The 19,377-nt window shown below is 35.2% G+C and overlaps 1 protein-coding gene across 2 annotated transcripts; it reads right to left on the reverse strand.

Moving 5' to 3' along the window:
• Positions 1–843: 843 nt before the first annotated feature.
• PPP1R2 (protein phosphatase 1 regulatory inhibitor subunit 2) lies at positions 844–18,728 on the reverse strand. 2 transcript variants are annotated; one of them, XM_086399576.1, is made up of 6 exons: positions 18,306–18,728; positions 9,758–9,865; positions 7,642–7,719; positions 6,995–7,095; positions 2,517–2,684; positions 844–942 (listed from the first exon to the last, which is right to left on the reverse strand). In XM_086399576.1, the coding sequence occupies exons 1-6, from the start codon at positions 18,425–18,427 to the stop codon at positions 896–898; spliced, it is 624 nt and encodes a 207-aa protein (XP_086255702.1). In that variant the 5' UTR covers positions 18,428–18,728; the 3' UTR covers positions 844–895. The 2 variants fall into 2 exon arrangements, with proteins under 2 accessions (XP_086255702.1, XP_086255712.1); XM_086399586.1 differs by lacking the exon at positions 2,517–2,684.
• Positions 18,729–19,377: the final 649 nt, after the last annotated feature.

Consider the following 19,377-nt stretch of genomic DNA (forward strand, 5'->3'; position numbering starts at 1 on the left):
GTCAAAGTAAGATTTTCATTGTTGCAGCAAATGACAGAGTATGTGAGAAAAGGAAAAGTTTCCAATGTCATGACAATCTTTATGATCCATCATAAAGGTAAAGAATCTGTGCGTATGTGTGGAAAGGAGTAAGAGACAAAGGCAGGAGTTTAACACATGTATATAAAGGGAATGCTGAAACTATATTAGAATTATATTTATTGAAAGACTGATCTGAAGTCTGCCCATGGAGTGTACAAAAAAGTCAGAGCAGACATTAGTGCAAATTTAACCTGACAATTTATTTATGGAAAAAACCTAGTTTTGATGAGAAAAAATTTAATCCTTTCCTTGTAAACATAAAAGAAACTCAACAGGAATTTTAAAGGTAGTATGCCAGAAAATGCAACAGTAACTCATAACATACTCCTTTTCAATTAAACAGACAAGTTGAAGACACGTTGTTAAAATACTTTTCAGACTGAATATATTTATCAGCCTATATGATCTGCTGTTCTAACTGGATCTTGATTTTTTAAAAACCCAACCTTTTATAAGAGCTATCACATCTAGAAGTGAAGAAAATAAATTAGATCCCCTCTCCCTCCCCAAAAGATATTAATTTCTAAAGCATAAAAAGCTATATATCTTATACAAATTAACCAGTGTTCTTACAAAAGTAACGTAGTTTTGGATGACATTATGCTGTATTTGTGGTGAAGTACTAGGCACAAGAATATATGTATCAATTAGGCATTTTAAGTCTAATTAGTCTCTTAAGTTATTTAATTCTTGGCAATATATAATAACTGGTACGTATTTTGGTACTTAAGTCATGAATTGTAGAGAACAAGAAGCAGTATATTATCGTAACAGAGTTTGTATTTGACAATTACTGTGTTGAAAAAAATCTCTTCTATGAACTCTGTGATTTGTTTTGCAGTTGGTCACTTGTAGCAGATCCTGCAATGATATAAGAAAAAATAGCAATATCATTTGTTTGTTGAGTATTGCCAAACTTGGAACCACCTGAGCTAAAGTTCCCTTCCACTGCTACAGATGATAAATAAATAGAAAAAAAATCTAAAAAACAAGACATAGTTCATGCAGACTGAACAATATCAACGAATCTGTATACCCTGTAATAAAGAGCAGAATAGGTGTATCTGCTTAGTGGTAGAACAAACAGGTTTCACACTGAACACTTCTGTGAGTAAGTCACAAATGGAAAGCTAAGAGTTTATGACAACTCAAATATTCAAAGTTATAGAAGATTTGCATTTACAATATAAAAATGGCAAAATATTTCCTTAAATATACCACAGACAAAGGCCAAAGTTATTTTTCAAAAGCTGTGGCTTAAAAAAGAAATCCCTTTAACCTTTGACACAGCAGTGCCAGCACAAATTTCCAATAGCAAATGAGGGGTATTCCCAGTGCTCTGTTAGAGCTGCTACAAATGGATATTGAAAGTGGGCGTAGAAATTGATGAAAAGTTATAACCAAAGAAATGTTTATGCTGAATACAACAAAAGAAATCACCAAGATATAGATACAGGTCACCTAAAAATAGATAATAAATTTAAAAAGAGAGTAAAGAGAAACATATAGATTCAATAATCACTCAAGGTAAGAGTTTGTTCACGTTAAATACAAGCTGAACAGAATATGGTGAATAAAATCAAAAGGCAGTGCTAATTGAAAGGAAACAAACTGAAAAGCAAAAGCATAACATGGAGTAACAAAAAAATACTGTAATCTTGATGTTATAATGAGACACAGTCATCGGGTTCTTCCATAAAAATCACTTACATTTCATATGCTCACCAAAACCATAATATAATAATTATTTACTTTCTTAAGACTTAACCATCTAAGGCACAACACATAAAAGTAAGTTACGTCTTCACTCAAAAGTACCAGTCTGCAGTACAGAATAGGCAGATGGGCATAAAATCTGCATTAATGGTATAGAAGATTCACCTTTGTTGAATGCCAGAATAAGTTTATTAAAAATAAAAACAGATTTCCTATGATTGATCAAGAGTTGGTAGGCTGCAGGAGCAGGTTGTTTGAGACTTGAACAAAAACTGGCCAATAACTTGTCAACCCAACAGTCAAGAGTCAACACTGGAAGGATATGACATACTTTATACCTGAAGGGATGTCAAAACAGATCTTCCATGTTAAAAACCTGTTTCTTTTAAAAGTTTTAACTGACATTGTTACAACAAATAAAATATGATCTGAAACATTAAAAATAAAGTATATCTTAATATGAAGATAGACATCACTGCTTAAAGCCAGTAGACCAAACAACATAGACATACGGCACAACCTATGTACTTAAGACAACTTGAGCATAAAAACATTATTTTCAAACTGGCCCATAGGGGTTGAAGTTTTCTACCCTTTGGCATAAAAAGTAAATTCTAGCAAAATTTTCTGAGCTTCTTCGAAGTTTCAAGCAAAATAAAATATATTACTTAGGCACAAACGATCACAAGTGTCTCAGTGATACTTCCAAAACATCTAACCTTGACTTGATTCTTCCATATTCATGCTTTCTCCAGCTGCAGTCTCTGACATTTCTTCATCCTCCTCCTCATCATTTAGGTCTTTTGAGATTAATTGTCTAGCTAACTTAATATTCAGTCCTTCATTGTAGTGAAGCTTCCTTTTCATTTCAAACTGTCGCTTTTTTTCTACAAGATTAAAAAAAAAAAAAAAAAGTAGGCACAGGAAGTCTTTAGCTCAAAGACTGGCAAACTACAGCCTGTGTCTATTTGGTAAGTAAAGTACTGATATTATTGGAACACAGTCACACTCATTTGTTTTGTAATGCTTAAATATACTTTTGTATTCAGTAGCAGAGTTGAGTAGCTGCACTAGAGACCATATGGCCCTCAAAATCTAAAATATTTACTGTCTGGCTCTTTACAGAAAAAGTTTACCAACCTTTACCTTAGATGGTTCGTGTGTCCATCTTAATGGAAGACTAAGAGCTTTTTGTAGTTTTATTTGTGAAGGAAACTTAAAGATACAGGAAACTTCTCCAGAGTTGAATGGGATAAAGGAAAACTATAATATCATATACGTATACTATGTACAAAGGCTGCATGAATGCACATGTGCATATACACACATACAAAATAAGACTCTGCAATTAACAGTCATTAATTCTGGATCAAGGAATTATGGGGTGATTTTAGTATTCTCAAATTTTCTATTTTTACAATTAAGAAAAACTTCCTTTTAAAAGTGCTTATTGTCCATGAAGTCATCACAGAAGCATAAAAATAGCTGTAAATCAACACAACCAACCATATTTTATCAATAGATAGGACTTTAAAGATCTATTGTTTATCAAGAAATATTTTATAATTTCTTAGACCTGTAAATTAAAAAACAAAAAAGGGGTTGACATAAAATTGCCACTGTTCATTTTGTAAAGAGCATTAAAACTCACTCACCATAGGTTTATTAGCGTATTCATAAATGTATTTTAGTGCCAAAAAAGCCTAAGAGAAACCTCTTTAAATAAGGCTATTCAAAGTACTTTCTAAATGTCCTCTAATTCCCTCTCTTCAACTCCTACAGTGGAAGCATGGAGTCTTAACCACTGGACCATCAGGCAAGTCACTCCAAGTTTTTATCATCTACACTTATTTATGTCTTAAAAACAGGTATTTACAGTTCATGTCACTACTGATCAAATACTTTTCAGCCTCTATTTGGGTTGGGAGAGGAAAGTTCTGAAATCAATATCCATCTTATCATCCCATAAACATTTGTTTCAAATTACCAAGATCTTGCCAGGCATCTTTCCTTCTTTTCTAAGTCACTTTTCTGATTTTACTCTCTGAGAGTATCATATTTTAAAAGAAAGTAAAATTTAAAAAAAAAATCAATAAAAGACCAAATCCTTATGACTAAATTTTTAGTGATGAATTTCAGACAATGTAAAAGCCAATACTAAAAAAACAACAAAAATTGGTTCTAACTGCCTCCGTTACCAGATATATTTACTAAAAAGATAAGACTTTTTCTCAGTACAAAGTAATACACGTTCTCTTTAATGTAACTTGGAAAAAAAAATTTTTTTTAATAGTACAATCTTAAAACATCCATTTCCTTAAATAATCACTAACATTTTATAATTTGACTTTTTTCTAAAAATGTGTATTTTATAAAGATGAATTATATTTTGTTGCATATGTTGTTTTCTCACTATATAGTTAGAATGGCCACATCCCAGGAAGCTCAGTTTATGCCTATTGTCTAGTGGAACTATAACAGTGACTCTTTTGCTCTTAAAATGATCCAGAATTTAGACAATAAAGTATATGAAGATACAGTAAAATTCTGCCACATACATAGCAGATTTACTACATAATTTTAAAAGGTTATTAAGTAATGAGTTATAACTTAATCCCCTTGGTCAAAGGTTTCTGATTTCCCCCTTTGTATTTTCATTGTTTTTTTATGATGTAATATACAGGTAACCCTTGAAAAATATGGGGGTCAGGAGCACCTACTCTCATCACAGTTGAAATCCACATTTAACCTTACAGTTGTCCCTTCATATTTGCAGTTTTGCATCTGTGCATTCAACCAGATTGTCTACTGCTGTAATAGGTGTTTAGTATAATTGGACCTGCACAGAACAAACCCATGTTGTTCAAGGGTCAACTATGCATAATTCTAAGAGATATTAAACTTGGGTTTCGCTTGTTAGAGATATTTTTCATTTTGGAATACTCAAAATTTATTACATGATTTATGTATTCATTCTATAGAAAGCTGCTAACACAAGTGGTCTCAACCTTCTTTGAGTATTAATTTTACTTATAATCTTTGTATGGCAGAGCAACATAATACAAAAGAGTACAAAACAAAAATTTTAAGGTTTCAGGCTCGGCTATAATGATAATCAACTATATCCACTGAACCTGGCAAGTAAATTATCCTTTTTATACTTTCCTTTATTGTTTTCCAAAATATAATGCAGAATATACCAATTATTTTAAGTTATTAAAATCTAGTATTTCCTGTGTTCTTGCTTGGAGAATCCCACGGATGGGGGAGCCTGGTGGGCAGCCGTCTATGGGGTCGCACAGAGTCAGACACGACTGAAGCGACTTAGCAGCAGACTTAGCAGCAGCAACAATATGTCAGATCCAGTGCTAAGTGCTTTAAATTCTTTATTTCATTTAATGAATCTAAATATTTTAAAGCCTCCAATTTAGAAATGAGGATCATTTCTGAGGGTCAGAGAAATTAAGCAAATTAGATAAGCTACATACCTGGAGTATAAACTTTGATTTATCTGATTCTATAGCCAATATTTTAATTGTTATGCAACTAGTTACAAGATAAAATCTTCTGAGAATGTTTTCAATAAACAAGGATGTTCAGACACATAATTTGTTTAAAAGCATTAAAAACACCTGTATCAGTAATACTACTACTGGGAACATGAAAAACTTGTGAAAACTGTAACTAGTAAAATGGTCCCCCCTGCTGGTTAACTCATGGAACTACAATTTGAGGGGGAAATTCCTTAATGAAAACTGGTGACTGAATAAAAAAACTTGGTTCTCAATACATCATGTTTTCAGAGAATAAGGAATTAGCAAGCTCAAGGAACAATTTCTATCTGAAAACTCTTTTCAAGGGCCTCATGGGGTATATTTTCAGAAAATAGGAAGTCACCAAGGGCAGAAGATAGATAGTATCATCAATATAATACAACCTGAGATCACACTGTATATAAGATTTCTCTCTTGTATAGCAATTAGGCTCAGACTGTTGCTGTTGGTTTTTATTTTTTTGGCTCAGATTGTTTAGTTCAATAAACTACATTCTATATACAATAGGAGGGAATAGCCAATTTTACCTTTGTAGCTGCATGACAAAAATCCTGACAGCTAACTAGCAAATATTTGCAATCTTAATTCTAGAGTTTCTAAATTTCTTTACAGTACAGATAGTTTCCACATTTCAAGGCTTCAAGTAATAATCTTTCTTTTTTTAAGTTTTTTTTTCTTTTTTCATGCATCCTTTCACCCTAACATAGGCTTGGTTTCCCTTTTAAGAATAATTGAAAACAAATTATATATGCAATTTTTAATTCTTGAGGTCACACATTCACATGCTTCAAAACTACTAAAAGCAACAAAGTGAAACAGCTTTCTTCTTTCCTTACCTCCACAGATAAGCACTAATACTTGTAAAAGCAGGAACATGAATAGGTAGCAATGCTTAACTGTGTATGCACCATAGGGACTAAAAGAGCCTTTTTCATCAATGTTGACTGGACTATTTTTATCTCCTTTCCTATGACATTACTGTTCTTTTTGTTCAATGGGACCTAATAAAAAATCTTTACTTCAAGTCTGATTCATCTGGTAAACTTCACCACTGTCTTTTTGTTTGTTTGTTTGTTTACGGGATGATTTATTACAGAGATTCATCTGAGCTATCTTGGAAGATGACAACTGGCATTTCAAGAGAATCATTTGTTAGAAACAAACAAACAAAAATTAATTTTTTGAAAATAGAGGCTGGTTTAGTTAACAAACTCTAAGCTCTCTAATTTCACTCAGCTAGGATCTTCCCTTGCTGCTGCTGCTAAGTCGTTTCAGTCGTGTCTGACTCTGAGCGACCCCGTAGACGGCAGCCCATCAGGCTCCACCGTCCCTGGGATTCTCCAGGCAAGACCACTGGAGTGGGTTGCCATTTCCTTCTCCCACCACTGTCTTAATACAGAAAAAACTACAAGCAATTAGCTCTTACTGCGATCCACTTTAAGATTATCCAAATACTCAATGACTCTAAACACATTAATTTAATAAACATTTACTGAGCATCTACCTAGTATAGATGCTTACTACAAAGAAAGGAACACTTGTAGTCACTTCAGAGATGGCAATATTTTCTTGAAATGAGGGGGGACAAAGCTGACATACAATAAACCCACATGAGTAGAATCTGAGTTAAAGAAAGAAACTACCTCGTTCTTCAGGTGAGAGGTCACTATCCTCATCTCCACTGCTTTCTTGTTCACGAACTCGATACTTTGGTTCCAAGCTTTCAGCAGCAGCAGCAGTTAATCTATATAATAATAATTTACAAAGAAATCAACATTATGACTGTCTTATATTAGTTGAGTGTCTTATTCAACTTTTGAGTCTCATAAAAGCATCTAAAGAATATTAGTATGCTAGCCATAACCTGATGAGGGGGAAAAAAAAGCCAGAGAATGGTAATAGGTATAGAAAACAATAAACAAGAAAAGTGGAGACAAATCTATGAACAGCAAAGGAACAGAACTTTTTTAGGAATTCAACTTATTTTTACCTATCTCACTTGTATATTTAATACCCAGGTAGCAGGATACTAAAAAAAAAAAAAAAATCTCTATGCAGGCAATCAACATAGGGAATCTGTATACCAGCTTCTGGTACTCATCTACATACTTTGATTTTAACCTAGAAATAAGACTATACAGGTTGCTATGAAAAATCTAGATGAAACTTAATTCATTTAGCACATGCTTTTTATTTACACTTGTACAAGTAAAGTAAAATGTCTTTAACTCTGCAAAATTAAACACAGCTTTACAGTTGTGAAATATGCTTTATAGTTATCAATACTTACTTCCGAGCTAAGATATCTGGGGTCAGGGCTTCAGTGGTTTCTGAATCACTCAATGCATCTTCATCATCAGCTACCATACTAAGATGACAAACACACTATAAATTAATACTTGAACTATAATTTTTTAAGCAGGAAACAAGGTAGAGAACATAATGCTACTGACCAGAGTATCAATATATTTATGGCTCTGTTGTCATCTTTGAAGTTTAATTTTAAATTGTTTCTATTCGATGCAAATACTTAAAAGTATAGCACCAATCAAGAAAAGCCTCCAAATAATTAAAAAAAAAAAAAACTACTGCAATCATGAAAATAAATATTGAAAACAAATCACCTGGGAAAAAAAGAAATCAACATTTCAATTATTCTATACAGTAGGAGGAACAATTAATTCAAAAGAAATCCCATGTGGTTTTAGAATATGTATTTGTACATTAACCTGGCTTCCCTGGTGGCTCAGACAGTAAAGAATCTGCCTGCAATGAAGGAGACCCAGTTTGATCCCTGAGTCAGGAATATCCCCTGGAGAAAGAAATGGCCACCCACTTCAGTATTCTTGCCTGGAGAATTCCATGGACAAAGGAGCCTGGTGGGCTACAGTCCACGTGTCGTCCACGTATCGTAAAGAGTTGGACATGACCGAGCAACTAACACTTTTCTTTTCACTGAAGATAAGACACAAAGGATCTATGCAGATACAGGTTAAGTAAAATAACAAAATTAGATACTAAGACCTAGGAAGTTTAAAAATTATTTAGCTTTCCCAATCTACTTTCTAATGAAAAATTTGCTCTCCACTTAATGGCAAAAAAAATGGTTATCTGTATTATTTAAATATAAACAGTTTTAAAATAATGGCTGCTGCTGCTGCTGCTAAGTCGCTTCAGTTGTGTCCGACTCTGTGTGACCTGTTTTGTTTTTTTTAATCATGTTCGATCTTTTTTTTTAGGATATGTATCTCCAAGCAACACATATAAGGGATTTCTACTACCTTTACTGAAAAGGAAGAAAGCATTGACTTTGGATTCTGGTACAATGAAACTCAAGATATGTTTTAAAGTATACATCTGTAATTAGGGGCAAATTAGGAGGATCACTTTCATAAATGATATGTCTATTTCTTCCTTCAAGATTTACTTTTCAGTATCTGTACTCCTATTTCATTATGTCCTCCCTTTGTCACAATCTTCATGTTTATTCTTGTTTTTACTGTTTTTGCTATCATCAATTTATTTCATCTTCCAAAGTTTCATCCATTGACTTAAAACATAATTTAACTCTTTTTTTTTAAATTTATCTATCTATTTATTTATTTTGCTGTGCCAGGTCTTAGTTGTGAGATCTAGTTCCCTGACTAGGGATCAAACCTGGGCCCCCTGCATTAGGAGTGCAGTCTTGGCCACTGGACCATCAGGGAAGTCCCTCTAACTCTGTTTTAATAGTAACTTCTGGATTTCTGTTGTCTTACTTCAGTGACAAACATAAATATTTAGTCCTGAAAATCTTTTTTCTATACAATCTAGGCATGATCTGAATTAAGTATTTCTAACTTATTTAGAAACCCATTATGTTTACTGGTGCATTAGTCTTCATACTTACTACAGCCACACACTATCATTTTAATATTCATTAAAAACAATTCTGGGAAGACTCAAAACTAACAATTCCAATGCAATTATATGAACTACAATATCATTTAAGTTAAAAAATAAGGACATGAGATAGCAGTAATGTCCACTTTTTTTTTGCATGGGTTAAAAAAGAGTTAACCATCTGTGAAATTATCCCTTTTCTGCAAAGAGAACGAATAAGGCCCTGCTATCTACTTAAGAAGAAGCAAACAAGCCCAACTCTCATCTTCCTTTTTACAAATAGATTACTTTAAGGAAGGCAGAAGTCACTCATCTCAGCATATCATTAGCAGCTAGGGATGACTGAGGTGCAATAAATATACATCTAATACTATAACTGTAACATAAAAAATGGATTTCATCAAGTTCCATGTTATTTATACTATTACACAAAAATATGCAGGTAGGTTATTAATTAGTGTTCCAGTAACAAATATTAAAAAAAAAAACCAACTGAGAAAAGGAATGATGTGCACAAACACTACCTGTGGTAAGGAGTGCTAGGCTCGTCTATCTTCATTAAACCGTAGTCTTTGTCTGCTGGATGATAGGTCGCCAGGATGTTCATTTCATCCCACTTCTGGGACTTTTTACTAAAATAAAATTTTTTAAATTTTCCTTAATGTAGTAAAAGACAAAAAACACCCAAATATCACATTTCAATTTCTATTTGACTGCTAATTTCTATTTTCACATCTACTTTCTTGGAATAGAAACTAACTTGGGTAAATGCTGTAAGTAACTATAATAAAATGTAAGTAAATATTTCATAGAATACTTAGTGCCCATATATTAAAAACACATCACAGTTGTTCCTTGGGGTATTGATTCCAGGACCCACATGGATACCAAAACCCAAGGATGCTCAAATCTCCTCTATAACATGGTAGAGTATCTGCAGATAATCTCGTACACCCTCCCATATACATTATATCATTACTAGATTACTTATAATACCTAATAAATATAAATAGTCATAAATACAATATAAAAACTATGCAAATAAATAGCTGCTGGCACATAGTAAATTCAAGTTTTGTTTTTTTTTAATTTTCTGGAAATTTTTTTTTTCTAGAATATTTTTGATCCATAGTTGGTTGAATCTCAGGATACAGAAACTGTGGATACACAGGAATACTCAGATTCTTCACTGGGCATTTATAAAAAACTATTATGACATGTTTCATCTTCATCTAGCCTATAGAACAACAGCAAAAACTGGAATTTATACATTGTTTGATCTCAACAGTTAAGGATTTTGGATCCATCATATATTTTTAACAGTTTGATGAAAAAAACACAACAGGAATATTTTTCTTGGCCTATTTTTTTTTTTTTAGCAGTATCCATAACAATCAATGGAGAAGGAAATGGCAACCCACTCCAATATTCTTGCCTGGAGAATCCCATGGACAGAAGAACCTGGCAGGCTACAGTCTGTGGGGTTGCAAGAGTTGGATACAACTTAGCAACTAAACCACCACCAATACCGTAACAATCAAAAGAATCAGAACATAAAACTACAGAGAAAATCTCACTAAATTCAGATACTATTAATGAAGATTTAGATTGTACATAAACTTATAGTTCAGTTTTCTAAGATTTTATCTTTTTATTTTCATTTTTTTAAATTTGCTAAGAAATGATATATTCAGATCACCTGAGATAAATCTACTTACAAAAACTAGAAATGCTTTCTAAGTGTTTTATGAATATTTATTAGTATCTATCCAACAAAATAACTTACACAACTACTAAGGTGATCAATAATGCCTTAATTACAAACCTTTATCTACTCATTAAAAAGGACAAAAACGACCTCTCTGCAGGTCAACAACATTGTTACATATACAATTTATGACTTGATTATATACTTGAAACTAAAACTACTTTAAAAAGAATGTGGATTTTACACAGATTCAAATCATCCTTTCCATATTTGTTCCACATTGGTGACATTTTACTGCAGATATTTTCAATTTTCCTAGATCTTCCAATACCTGATCTTCAAATGCTCTTGAAGAATGACACACTTAAAATTTTAGTATCATATTCTTTTCTTCATATTCTAAGTCACCTTAAAAATTACATGGGCCCACTCATGGCAGGTGAGCCTGACTTTACATTCTTTTGCTTTCTACACTAAAATGCCCACAGTGTCCCCATTTAAGACTAAGCACTTTTTTCCTTCATATTTTTATTGTGGTAAAATATACATAATACAAAGTTCACCATTTTTCAGTGTATAGTTCTGTGGCATTAAGTACATTCATATTATTGTACAACCGTATGCTTTTCAACACTGTCTAGGTTTGTCTTCACTTTGCTGCCAAGAAGCAGTCGTCTTCTGATTCCATGGCTGCAGTCACCATCCACAGTGATTCTGGAGCCCAAGAAGAGGAAATCTGTCACTACTTCCACCTTTTCCCCTTCTATTTGCCATGCAGTAATGGGGCTGGGTGCCATGATCTTAGTTTTAATATTTAGTCCTAAGCTGGCTCTTTCACTCTCCTCCTTCACCCTCATCAAGAGGCTCTTTAGTTCCTCTTCACTTTCTGCCATTAGTGTGGTATCATCCATGTATCTGAGTTTGTTGATGTGTCTCTCACCTATCTTGATTTCAACCTGTAACTCATCCAGCCCAGCATTTCTCATCATGTGCTCAGTGTATAGGTTAAATAGAGTGACAGCAGACAGCCCTGTTGTACTCCTTTCTCAATCTTGAACCAATCAGTTGTTCCATACAGGGTTCTAACTGTTGCTTCTTGACCTGCATACAGGTTTCTCAGGAGACAGGTGAGATGGTCTGGTATTCCCATCTCTCTGAGAATTTTCCAGTTTGTCATGATCCACACAGTCAAAGGCTTTAGTGTAGTCGATGAAACAGAGACAGATGTATCTATATTACATTACAATAAAATATTTTAAAAATAAACATATACAAAATGACTTTAAGTGTCACACTAATCTCACACTAAAAATAAATAATGCTAGCAATATTTAATTAAAAACAATAAATTTCTCATCATTAGAAGAATGAATATGGCCCTTGCAGTTACAAGGGTACCCCTCAAATGCTGTAAATCTGTTCTGCAAGATAAACAATAGAAGAAAATAACTGTAGGAGATAAGACGTATTTTCCTAAAATTAAGGATAAAATTTAATAAGCACAACCTTAGCACCTTAACCCACTAACAATTTTGACTTCTGTATATTCTTTCCACTCCATATAACATAAGAAAAAATACCCAAGCTATCACAGTATATAAAAAAGTATAGACAAAACAGTACATATAGTATACATAAAAACAGCTCCTACATCAGTATATGTATTTTATCATAAGCTGCTTGTATTTTCTAGTCTTTACCTTTTTAGTATTACATGCATAATATTCAATAATAAACTATTCTCCTAATGTTAAATGTTTAGATTGAATCCAATGTCTTCCTACTTAAAGCAGAAATGTTTGTGCATATTCTATTCAGTGATATTTTTAGGATAATGAAATGGCAATCCACTCCAGTATTTTGCCTGGAGAATCCCATGGACGAAGAGCCTGGTGGGTTACAGTCCACGGGGTCACAAAGAGTCGGACACGACTGAGCGACTTCACTTTCACTTCACTAGGGACAAGCGTATTTGGGTTAAATTGAAGAGCTCTGTAGATCACTCTATGTTGCCACATAGCCTTTTTCTTTTTTACGAGAGCACTGTTGGTAATGTCCCCAAATAATTGCTAAAACTTTGCCAGGACTGGGTATCTGGGTATTTTGCCCACCTGAGCAGGTATAAATTGATATTTAAACACTGCTTTATGTCTGGTTTCTCTGCTTATTACCTAATAAATAATGGAAAAAAATGCTTATTTTACTTTCCTTGTGTGAACTGTTTGCATCCTTTGCCTATTTGCTGGAAACATTCTCATTAATTTGAGTTGTTTATAGCTACATAAATGTAAAGAACACACTCAAATTTATGAGAAGGTTTAAACACATTATATATAACTCAAAGGTATGTATAAGGTATAAACCATATTATAAAGAACCACCTTGTTGGGTTATTTTTTGTACTTTGCTTGCCATTTACTTTCTACTATAAAGAGAATTAAAGTTTTATATATCCAAAGCTTCAGTCTACTTCTTCAACACAACACTATGAGAAAAAGAAATCCTTACACTGGCAAGATCCAGAGAAATAATATCTTGCAAAACCATGAATTTAAATAAGGGCATAAAACAACAAGCTCCAAAGAACGTTAGAAATTCTTAGGAGGAAAGTAGTGAAGTCGGAGAAACTGCGAAGAAGACAAAGAATACCGGAATTAGCATCTCTTAAATTTTGGTAGAATTAACATCACTTGAGCAACAAAATCCAAGGAGTGAATTTGAGTTTAATCCCAATACTACCACAACCATTCCTATGACCTTCACTGGGCCATTAATGGCACTTAGGAAAAACAGTGGCACAATCACTTACACTGAAAACCAGCCGTGAGGGTGACAGCACTGCTGGTTTCAGCTGCTCCCTCTTGGGTGACTGGCCTCCCTGCAGCCTCAGTCTGCACCAGAAAAAGTCACCACTTCTCACTTTCACGTTGATAACTCATATGATGCCATCCATCTCAAAGACCTACATACTTCTTGTTGCTTGCGACTTTTTAATTTTTATCCGAGTTTGGAAGCAGGATTTTACTTCAATGTGTTAAACTTTAAGCCCACATTTCAAAAAATGGTTCTTTCTTAAATGAAGATTCAACTTCTATAGGTTGATAAAGTACAATACTTTAAGGCTGAACAATTAAAGACTTAACAATATAAGCAATTAGTAAATAAAAGTCACTTTTGGAAAACTTTAGTCAGTGAGCCTTTGACCATATTCAATATCCCTTTATAGGCAGAAAATGAGAAAGCTGAAGTATGATTACATAAAATTATGTTAAAGGAAATTAAACACAATCTTTCCAAGCAGAATTTGCCACATTACCTAAGACTACTACAGAATATGAATTAAACACAGTGAATCCAAAGCATGCTGTGTACACAATCCTGTAAGTACGGAAAATTAGGTTTCTATACTTTTCATAGAATAAGACTAACATTTGAAGTACTGTGTTAAACATTTTACATTTAGTAACTCATTTAATAATTAAACTAGGCAGGACTATAATGAATAACTCATTGTTTAAGTCACAGACGTAGTAAGTAGTAAACAGGATCTGAACCCAGGTGTCCGGCCCCATTACTAATCAGTAACCCTAAACACTTCTAATAAGACAAAATTTAGTAACACTTAACATTATATTTTCAACAATCCCAAATGCACATTTTTCTTTTTAATATTTCTGAAAACAAAATACATCTTAAAATGGATGACATCTTATAATTGGCAGCATTTTTTTTTTCTTGCTGTGACATAAAATCATGGTACATCTTAAAATCAATGATGTCTTGCTTTGATGAAGTACATGTACTTACTCACTGTAACTGTTATGTCTGACATTCACAAGTTGTTTACAATATTCAAAGTATTCAGAAAGAACGGGAATCCCACAATAATGGGGATGATAGTGGTGTTCTAACTAGTGGTATTTTAACACTAGCAGTGTGCTACAGTGTACTGAGATTATCTATGCCTAATTTTATGTGGATTCTATCCAGTTTTAATTGAACTAACCCTCAGAAAGGGGTACCTGAAATAACTACTCATTGAAGATAACAGTACCAATGCAAAGTATAAAGAATAAGAAAATAACAGCACTGTGACATTAAAAAAAAAGATGGTTTGACAAGGACTATATTAACAGAGTCCTGAAGACTATTTGAAATATGGCAGTATATAAACCTCACTTTAAGTATACTTTGAACCTTGACATATTCTCTAATTGTAAACAAACATATTTGAAACATATTTCATGTTTTCCTAATAAATGATGCACAATCAAAAAGTTGAGAGACCACAGAATAGCACATCTCAATTATGACTTAAAAACCCCTTAGTAACATCTCTTTGTGTTACATAAACATTAAGTTATACCCTCTTACAATTGATGGGGTGGGGGAGTGGTTTGTGCAGAAAAGGGAAACCACCACTGTATTTCACATGATAAAGGCACCAATAAAAGGTATGGTTATTCATGGATTCTGTATTTGGAAATTTGCCTACTTGCTAAAATTTACCTGTAACTTCAAAATCAATACTGGAGGAGCTTTCTCTCTTTCACACATGCATAGACTGGGAAAAATCTGAGTAGCTGAACATGCACATGTTCCTAGCTGAGATTAAACCTTGTTTCAGCTCTCTTACTGTAAATGTGTCCTTTTCACAGTCCTATTTAGTGCCATGTTTTTTGCTTTTTTGGTGAACTGGCTGTTCAAAATGGCTCCCAAGGACAGTGCTTAACTGCTATCTAGTGCTCCTAAGCCCAGGAAAGCTGTGAAGTGCTTTATGGAGAAAATGTGTGTTAGACAAACTTCTTCATTCAGGTATGAGTTATAGCGCTGTTGGCCATGTGTTCAATGTTAATGAATCAATATATATTAAATTAGGTGTCTTAAACAAACGAATTTTTAAAAGGTGATGAAAATGCTGTGACCACCAGCTTACAGTAATCTATTTTTATATTTCTTCTAGGACTAACAGTTCAGCATGAACTAATCCAGCGTTTGTGGTGACTTTACAGAACATAATTACTCAGAACACTGAGAACTGACTTAAATTCCTGGTCATTTTCACATTAATTAATATGAGATTATTTTGCCTTAAACTCTGGTTCCAACATTTAAAGATAGACCATTACACTGTATTTTTTTAGTTTCTGAAGTTTAAGTGCATTGTAATTGAAAGAGTTATTTATTTCAGTCCTTTATAAACAAAAGGAAAAATACTGGGTGTCCTTAAAGTTAAACATTACAAAAAGTTTGTTTCAAATACGTTCAACTATACTTTCATTGTTTGCGTTCAAAGACGCTCTCATAAAGTCACTAATATTGGTTGTATGAACTGTGACATAAATAACAATGTACACTGTATTACCAAAAGAATTACTTTATTTCTTTTATAGTCATACAACACTTACCATGAAAAAACCCATGCCTTTTACTACTTAGAACCAAACATCATAAACCTCAATCAATTAGGGCTTGGCAACTCCCTTTGAAGATAGGACTATAACCTTCTAATTTAGACAAGTCAAGGCCAACTGCCCTGAAAAAGGCCACTCTTAAATGAATCTGCCCTGGTGGCAGCTTCTAGAGAAGGAGCAGCCCTGTGTAAGTAAACCAGTCTAGTAAAGTGGCTTTCCAGGCAGGACTTGGAAGGTAATCCTAATCAATTTATATAAAGACGCCAATACCCAGAGTGGGGCCACCAGAAATTACAGCAGACAGGTTGAGAATAAACAGAAGTAGGGAAAGACATTAGAAAATCTGAGCAGCTACTTGGTAGCCAAACAGAAAGAAGCTCACGCTGGAGAATAACTAAATAATTGAAATGCTACTGAGAACCACAGTGCTGCCGCCGAATACCCTGAAGTCATCTAAGAGCCTTCCATAGTTTGGTTTTTAGACTATCTTAGTCTTCCTGTTACAGCTATGTCTGGTAAGATTCCATTTTTTATAGTCCCATTACAACCCCCAATCTGAAGCAGCTTACCCCAAACAGAGGTTGGAAAATTGCATGTAAGAGTCAAACACCCAGGAGTAGGAGAGTTGCTAGGTCCTTTCCAATCCCCAAAGGCCACGATTCTAAGCTATGATCTTACTTCATGTTTTCCTCAAGACAACACCATCACCAAACTGTAGTTCCTTTTATAGCTCTAAAATGATCTTTTTAAACAGGTGTGCCCTAGTTCCAATATTCAAAGTTTTCGGGAACATCCTAATTTTAGCTTTATGACTTCACAGATTTCAACAACTTTTCTTAAGCCTTATTTCCAGTATGTAAGAGTCCTTGTATGCTAGCCCCTCTATGACTTGTAACCTAGTGTTTTATTTTACACTATATATTATCAGTTTTCCATCCTTTTTTTCCTACTGAGGACTGCACCTTGGGTATCTTTCTCTGAGCCATTAACATCTATTTCATTCTTTTAAAAGGCTGGTCTATTTTCCCATTATACTAATGTACTATAATTAATATTTCACTAGTCCTTCTTAATGGACCTTGGGTTGTTACCAATTATTTACTATCACATACAATACTATAGGTCAACATCTTTTCACATACGTATTTGCGAGTATGCAAAAGCAACTAAATTATCATGGCATCATTTTAACTTGGTACTTTCTGAACTGTTCTGAGCTTAAATATGTCTTTCAGGAGGAACAAAGACTAGAAAGCATTCAAATTCCTGTTGCAGATTCAAAAATAATTAGCAATAAGTAGCTTTCCATTAAACATAGATCAGACTGAGGAAATGTCTGTTTCTTTTAATGCAGAGATAATGACAAACCAGGACCCAAGGGAGTGAATGTGGCACGATGCTTTTCTTTCGATAATGTTCACCTAAAAAGGAATGACCGTGGAGGAAGGGCAATTAGAAAAACGGAGAAATCTCTTTTACGGAGGAGTCTCTTATTAGTCTACGACTGCATCTTAAAGGATTTCCAATACAGGAAAATACACTTTAATTATTGAATTTTAGACACTCGGATACGAAGTAATAACTGCTTAACAGGTGAAGCTTTACAACTTCAATTTGATTCTTTAATATTCCCAATCTCCAAAAGCTTAAAGATCCTGATGTATGTTTTAAAATTATTATATATGTATATATGTTAAACACACACATACAAACACACAGTAAACGTCATAGCTCTTGCCTTCTTTATAATCACTCCACCCCTAAGCCTGGCCGGCGGAGGGAGACCTGAGCCGCGCAGGGGCCGCAACTACGCAACCGCCCCGCCCGCCGGCCGCGCTCGGGCTCGGGATCTGGGGTTGGTCCGGCTGGGGGTCTGCAACGGCACGGGGGGAAAGGTGGGGCTTCCCAGGCTGACCCGGTGGACGAGCGGCTGCCCCTCTCGGCTCTCACCTCAGCTCTTCGTCGACACTCTTGCCGGGCTGTTCGGCCGAGGACACCATAGAGGAAGTCGTAGAGCTCTTGTTCTTCAGGATCCCCTTGATGGGCCGGTGCGAGGCCGTCGAGGCCGCCATTGCCTGCTGCTCCGGCGGTCGGCTCAGCGTCGCTGCTTGGCGCCGAGTTCAGGAAGGAAAGGGCTGGGCGCGAGCAGAAACTCGCCAGGCAGCCGCCGAGCCCGCCTGGGGCTGAAGCAGCCGCACCTGCTGTCGCGGAGACAGCCACCAGAGTTGTTGTCACGACACAACGACTCGGACGCTCTGGCGTCTAGCCGACGCCGCGTGGCTGGCGGCCCTCCGCGAGCCCTTGGCCACCGGCACTCTAACCGTGGCCCGCGGAGAGAAGCCGGCCTAGCGCCGGAACGACGCCAACGCTAATGCCAAGCGGGCCCGCCCTCTCGCGATATCTAGGGCGGGGCGGGGGCGGGGGCGGGGCGGGGGTGAGGGCGGGACAAGAACAATGCCAACCTCCTCGCCCCGCCCCCTCCCCGAGCCCTCTCGGTGAGTTAGCGCCAACCGCGGCTGGGGCTCTGAGAGCTGTTTGATAGACCCTTAGGAGAGGTTTACAGTTTGACTGTGTACCGAATGGTTAATCTCGGCAAGCACCGTCGCTCCCACCACTTCATGAGGTTCTTATTGTTCGTTGTGTATTTTATAGATCGGAAAATTGAGGCTCAAAGGTGACATCATTCCCCGAAGACATTAACTGACTTTCAGAGAAATGCCGTGTCTCTTCTTTCCTTCCATTTAACAACCATAAAAAGCTTAACTCTCCATTATAAAGTCATGAAATGTCAGCGTTGGAACGGTCCTTAGAGACCTATTGTGGGATCATAGAATATTGACTTCTATGAAATCATAGAACATCAACATTGAAATAGTCTAACATTTTTTACCATTGGAAAAGCTGAAGGCTAGAGAGAAGTGACCTAACCACCACTATCACAAGACCCATCTGTAGTGTGTGGTCATAGAACTTCATTTAGACTATGCTTCTGGTCTGATATTTCTCCATTTTACCACATTCT

This window comes from Bos grunniens, chromosome 1 (genome assembly GCF_055505025.1).
Source record: "Bos grunniens cultivar Pamir isolate PY7600 chromosome 1, Bosgru_T2T1.0, whole genome shotgun sequence".
Classification (NCBI taxonomy): Eukaryota; Metazoa; Chordata; class Mammalia; order Artiodactyla; family Bovidae; genus Bos; species Bos grunniens.

Excerpts from the sequence above, each read along its gene's own strand:
- PPP1R2 (XM_086399576.1), bottom strand. The coding sequence starts at position 18,427 with ATGGCGGCCTCGACGGCCTCGCACCGGCCCATCAAGGGGATCCTGAAG. Across the intron at positions 7,096-7,641 it reads CCAGATATCTTAGCTCGGAA|ATTAACTGCTGCTGCTGCTG; the intron begins GTAAGTATTGAT and ends ATTATTATATAG. Across the intron at positions 2,685-6,994 it reads CCTCTCACCTGAAGAACGAG|AAAAAAAGCGACAGTTTGAA; the intron begins GTAGTTTCTTTC and ends TTAATCTTGTAG.